We start from the raw sequence: 5,762 nt of genomic DNA, 5'->3' as shown, positions 1-5,762 counted from the left end.
CTCTCCCTCGCCCGCTCACCTCTTAGCCTTTTGTTAATCCTTTTATTTGCTTTTACAAGGTGGTCTTTTGGGTACTTTTCCTCTCCTTTTGGGGTTTTTCTATTTTTGAAGTAGAGGTGAGCAGGACAGAGAGAGAGCCTTTCCGAACATCCAAAGTTAAAAACACTTTTACAGAAAAAAAAAGATTGTTTACATTGATACAGGTTTTGAAGAAAACATGGAAAGTTTTAGCTTTTATACAATGAAATAGAAAAGATTCTTTTTAAGTTTACAAGATTACTTTAAATTTTAGAAGAGAAATTATTTTAGTTAATTTTAATTTATTTAATTTTACATCATGAAGCTTAATTATTTAATGACGCTTTGATATTTTACACTCCCCCAAGTAATATTTTACAAATTTTAATTTTAGAGTATTACTTAATCGTTTAGTTATCATCCACTTCTCGGTTACATAAGTGTTTGATTGAGCGTCTAATTGTACCACTTGGGGTTTTAATTATGCAAGATCGGTCAATACCGTCTCTTCCTTTAATAATCTCAGTAATGCGGCCCATTTTCCACATATGACGTTTTAAATTGTCATCCTTTATTAATACAACGTCATTTTCTTTAAATACTTTTGAATTTTTAGTGGGGTCAGCGTAGTGTGCTGACATTTGACCCATTATGTATTCATGGCGAAACCGATTCCAAAATTTGCTAACTAACGTGTCCCTATATTTTAAACGTTTAGTTAATTCCACTCGCGATGTGGTTACATTTTTTAGACTGTGATTTAAAGGGGGTAATGACGTAATTCTACGTCCTATTAGAATTTCAGCCGGCGACAGAGGGGAAGGCTCACCTATGTCATTGTAAACATAGGTGATTGGACGCGAGTTAATTATTGCTTCCGTTTCTGAGATGGCTGTTTCCATTTCAGGGTAAGTGAGGGAAGATCTTCCAACGTTCTTTTTTAACGCGGTTTTTGTAGATTTTACCAAGATCTCCCACCACCCCCCATACCAGGCAGCTCTTTCAACGATGTATTTCCATACAATGCCTTGGCTTCCGAAAAATTCCCTTAAAATGTTCAGATTAAGATGTTGCCATATAAATTTTAAATCGGCATCAGCCCGTTTGAAAGTCTTTGCGTTGTCACTATAAATAGTGTTAGGAACGCCCCTACGTGCTATTATGCGTCGGAACGCTAACATGAAATCATCCGTGCTTAGCGATGGTATCAACTCCAAATGTATTGCTCTTGTGACAGCGCAGGTTGTTAAGCATATATATGCCTTTCTAGTCCCATCATTTTCTTTGATTAGTAGGGGACCCGCAGGGGAGCTGTTGGTGTGTCACCTAACTTAGCACTATGTTTCTTACATGTCAAGCATTGTTTGACTATTGTGCGCGCTAACTGTTTTCCAGCTGGAAACCAATACCTTTCACGTAGTTGGGTTATGGTGTCGTTTATACCACCGTGTTTTACTTGAAGATGGCTTCTAGCCATGAGTAATTTAGCTAGCGTTTCACTTTTACTTAAAATGATAGGGTGTTTTTATCTATAGCTCATATTGGCTTCTTCTAAACGCCCACCCACGCATAAAAGCTCGTTTTTATTAAGAGTAGGTTTTAGTGATAGGATCTTAGAATTTCTAGAGATTTGTTCTCCATTTTTTAGGGAGTTTACTTCCGTAGAATATATTTTTCTTTGTATATCTTTTACCCATAATATTTCGGCAGATTTCATTTCTTCGGCAGTTATGGGGCCAGTAATTTTTCCTAACCCTCTTGTCATTTTAACGAATCTCAACACGTAAGCTGTAATTCTTAAGTTTTTGTTTAATGAGTTGTGCCTAGCTAGATCGATTACATTATAAATGCCTGTTTTTTCAGTTGCTTTGAGAGCTAATGACGTAATTTTTCGTCGCTCATGGACCACTGTTTCTAAATCTATATTGGGGTTTACTTGTGGAGATTTAGGCCAATTTTCTTTATTTTCTTTTAACCATGAGGGACCATGAAACCAGAGCTCGCAACTCTCTAAATCCATCCCTTTTATTCCCCTAGTGGGCAAATCGGCTGGGTTAGATGTTCCAGGACAATGAAACCATGTCTTTGGGTGTGTCAATTTTTGAATCTCAGTAGCACGATTAGCAATATATGGCTTCCAAACTTTTGGGGTTCCAGTGACCCAAGCCAGCGCTACTGTCGAGTCTGTCCAAAAACATGTTTTCTCTACGCTTGGTCCAAAGACTGATTTGACGTAATTTGCGAGTCTAGCTCCTACAAGGCAACCTAACAATTCTAGTTTGGGAATTGAAAGAGCTAGTTTTAAGGGTGCAACTCGCGCTTTGGCCACTACTAGGGCTACAAAATTTTTTCCTGATCTAGTTTGGTATCTAACGTAAACTGCAGAAGCGTACGCCTTTAAACTAGCGTCGCAGAAGCAATGCAATTGTAGATTTGTGATCTCATCATCGGCTTCCCAAAAATAGTTTATTTTTATCCTAATTTTTTCTAGGAGGGGCACTTCGCTCAGGAAATGCTCAAATTCTTTTGCTAAATCGCCTACAAGTTCAGTATCCCAATCAAGTTTCGCTTCCCATAGTTTTTGAAAGAGCATTTTCGCTTTAATTGAAATTGGGGATAATAATCCAGCTGGGTCGAAAATTTGGGAGACCGAACTTAAAACGCATCGTTTAGTATTTTTCATATTTTTTAAACCTTCAATTAAGCTGCTAAGGTTATATCCGAGTGTATCGGACTCAGGGTCCCATTTTAGCCCTAAGATTTTGGTTTCTTTGGTTGAAATTTCCTTATCGAAGAGTGCATTTCCCCCTTGTTGGGTGTGCTTTTCCCAGAACTCTCTTAACTCCTTCGAGTTGGTTCCCCATTTCCTGAAACGCATCCCCGCTTTTTGCATGGTTTCTGCAGCCATTACAGATATTTCCTGACCTTCCTCTAAATTGTTTACCCCGGTACCCAGATCATCCACGTATAGGTCTTTTCCTAATCTTTCTTTTACCCTTGGGTCTAGATTTTCTGTTTTGTCCAAGTGGCATTTTATGGTACAGGCGAGAAGAAACGGGCTAGACGTAACCCCGAAGGGTACCCTACCCATTCTGAGGGTTTCAAATTCGTTAGGAATGATTTTTCCATTTTCCTCTTTTGTCCACAAAAATCTACAGGAATCCCTGTCTTCTTCGCTCAATGCCACTTGGAGGAAAGCCTTCTCTATATCGGCTACTATTGCGATGTTGTGTTTTCTAAACCTCAAAATTAAGAGTAGAATGTCAGGGTTTAAATTTGGACCTGGTGATAAACATTGGTTTAAGGAGGGTTCTCCTTTTTCGTGAGAAGACCCATCCAGAACTACACGTAGCTTGGTAGTAAGCGCGTCCTCTCTAATGACCCCTTGGTGTGGAAGGTAGAACATTCCAGGTTTGTTACTGTTTTGTTCATTGGGAGGGACCTTTTCGGCTATACCCGTGTCTAATTGCTCTTCAATAACTTTTTTATAAGCCTGGTAGTAGGATTGGTCTTTACCAAATTTTCTATTTAAAGCCTGAGCTCTTTTTATGGCTACTGACTTGTTATCTGGAAGGGCTTCTTTAGGGGTTTTCCAGGGTAGTTTTACTACATATCTTTCCCCATCAAATGCAATGTCCTCGAAAAAGCTAGAGACTGTTGCGTCATCAGTGGTTTCTTCTAATTCTTTGCTATTTATGCCAATGGTTTCGAGATCGAAAAATTTAGTTAAAGTTTCATCTACTCTTTTTTGTGTGGCATTTAGAAACATTACGGATCCTGATTTTATTTTTTCCTTAGCTTCACCTGAGGGACCATGTAGCGCCCACCCTAATATGGTTTCCACACAAACCACGCGTTTGCTGAACCTTTCGGTTTTCCCACTAGCTATTTCCCAGTAGATATCGCCTCCTATTAATATGTCGGCTTCCGTGCTTTCGTTTAGGGGATCGGTTGGGTCATCTGACATTTGTAAACCCATTCTATCCATAAATTTTTCAATCTCCTTGCAACCCATGCTAACAACTTGGTTGCATACGAAAGGCGATTCAACGGCGATAAATTCTATGCTCTTTTCGGGGAAGGCTCTATTTTCTAACCTAACTTTGACCTTTTTGCAAGTTACGGTTTCAGGTTCCCTTGAAGCGTATTTGAAAATGTCGAGGGTTGTTTCCCCAACAATTGGTAATTTTAATGAGCGTGACAGGTCTTCCCTAATTACGCTAATCTGACTCCCCCCCATCTAAGACACACCTTACTTTTAGTTTATTGTTAGGGTTAGAGGGGCTTTTTGCGATAGCTAAGGCAGTTTGAAGTTGTACTGTGTTTTCCTTGTTATCGGTAGGAGTTATGGCAGTTACTACACTCTGTCTCTCATCTTCCACGGTATCTCTTACTAGATGCGATTCGTTTTTATCGCACACAGCAAAATTGTGGCCTTTGAGGCATTTTTTACATTTCCTAAATTTTGTGCGACACCTGTCGGAGGAATGACCAAATCGGAGACAAATGTAGCATCTACCGCTCTCCCTTACGTTATCTCTCTTTTCTTCTAAGGTAAACTTATTGCAATTTATCGACTTATGATCCTCGGTTGCGCAAAATATGCAATATATGTTTTCTGGATATCTATTATTGCTAGGTTTTTGTTTAACACTAGTTGCTAGGCTAGCTACGGAAGGGGTATGCCTTTTTTCCATTTTTGGTCTTGATTTTTCTTGGGCATAAGTACTAATTTTTGACTGGGATTCGTTTTCTTTTCTCCCCCCATACCTTCCGGAAGTTGAACCTAGGATATCTGCCATTTCTCGGCACTCAATTTGCTCTCTAAGGAACGCAAGTAGTTCATCCGCGTCCCAACTATCTAAATAGGTAGCGGCTTTTGGTTTTGACTTTCTTTTTAAGAGAAATTCTGTTCTAATGTCTGCGGGCAAGCATTTTAATAAGGCTGGACATAAAAAGGCGGCCTTTTCAGAAGGATCGAAACCCATAGACCTTAAACTTCGTACACTAATTTCGCAAGTGGTCAATAAATGACGTAGCGCAGGGACATTTTTTGAATTAGTGACCGGCTGAATTTCTTGGAGCTGACTAATATGGTAATGAATAGCTAACTCGGTTCGCGCGAATCTGCTTCATCGTATGCCGCTTCAGTTTGTTCAAAATTTTTAATTTCTTCAAGAGCTTCCCCTTCTAGGTAAGAGGTTAAGTAAATAAGTTTGTCTACCTTATCAATCCTGGAGCTATCGTGTATGGTGACCTTGAAACGTCCCCAAAATTGGTTCCACTTGGAGAAGTCGCCGTCGAATTTGGTTATGGTGAGCGGCGGAAGTTTAATTTCCACCTTTTCTTGCTGAGAGTTCACACTGTTTTGTACTAATTGTCCGTTAAGTCCGCACGTGGAGCCGTAGATTGAAGTTGTGGACGATGGTGGGGTTCCACCCATCTTCTTTATCATCCTGGTTAACTTTAGTTTGATGGCCATGATGTCTTCTTTGTAGGTGAAAGCCTCGTCCTCATCTTTTTCCAGCTCCACTTCGTTGTCGATCAACGGTTTGACCAAATTCTCGGCGTTGGTTAGGTCCTCTTCTCGTTGAAGTAGGATAGCTAGACCATCCTCCAGGTCGTCGATATCAGGAACAGTTGCTGATTTAAGTAGATTTTTGAGTTCGTTTACTTTTTTCGTTGCAGCGGAACGCGCACTTTTTCTTGTCGCTTTGGCGAGTTTTAGATCCTTTGTATTCTTG

At 39.7% G+C, this 5,762-nt stretch overlaps 2 protein-coding genes across 2 annotated transcripts; both read right to left on the bottom strand.

Annotated features, from left to right (window-relative positions):
* Positions 1 to 428: 428 nt before the first annotated feature.
* LOC149594052 (uncharacterized) lies at positions 429 to 1,495 on the bottom strand. Its single transcript, XM_089861601.1, has 2 exons — positions 1,428 to 1,495; positions 429 to 1,329 (listed from the first exon to the last, which is right to left on the bottom strand). Exons 1-2 carry the CDS (start codon positions 1,493 to 1,495, stop codon positions 429 to 431), a joined length of 969 nt encoding a protein of 322 aa, XP_089717727.1.
* A 48-nt stretch (positions 1,496 to 1,543) lies between these two features.
* Positions 1,544 to 5,006, bottom strand: LOC149594051 (uncharacterized). Its single transcript, XM_089861600.1, has 2 exons — positions 4,270 to 5,006; positions 1,544 to 4,154 (listed from the first exon to the last, which is right to left on the bottom strand). The coding sequence occupies exons 1-2, from the start codon at positions 5,004 to 5,006 to the stop codon at positions 1,544 to 1,546; spliced, it is 3,348 nt and encodes a 1,115-aa protein (XP_089717726.1).
* Positions 5,007 to 5,762: the final 756 nt, after the last annotated feature.

This window comes from Phalangium opilio, unplaced genomic scaffold (genome assembly GCF_054372755.1).
Source record: "Phalangium opilio isolate 3A_F unplaced genomic scaffold, DU_Popi_V2 ptg000391l_1, whole genome shotgun sequence".
In the NCBI taxonomy this organism is placed as follows: domain Eukaryota; kingdom Metazoa; phylum Arthropoda; class Arachnida; order Opiliones; family Phalangiidae; genus Phalangium; species Phalangium opilio.
The sequence above is the reverse complement of the archived record's forward strand: the minus strand, read 5'-3'. Positions and strand labels throughout refer to the sequence as shown.

Bases quoted from the DNA above. Each gene is read 5' to 3' on its own strand.
- LOC149594052 (XM_089861601.1), bottom strand. From the start codon at position 1,495: ATGGCTAGAAGCCATCTTCAAGTAAAACACGGTGGTATAAACGACACC. The intron at 1,330-1,427 runs GTATTGGTTTCC...ACACACCAACAG, and splicing joins ATAACCCAACTACGTGAAAG to CTCCCCTGCGGGTCCCCTAC.
- LOC149594051 (XM_089861600.1), bottom strand. From the start codon at position 5,006: ATGGGTTTCGATCCTTCTGAAAAGGCCGCCTTTTTATGTCCAGCCTTA. The intron at 4,155-4,269 runs GTGTGTCTTAGA...ATACGCTTCAAG, and splicing joins AACAATAAACTAAAAGTAAG to GGAACCTGAAACCGTAACTT.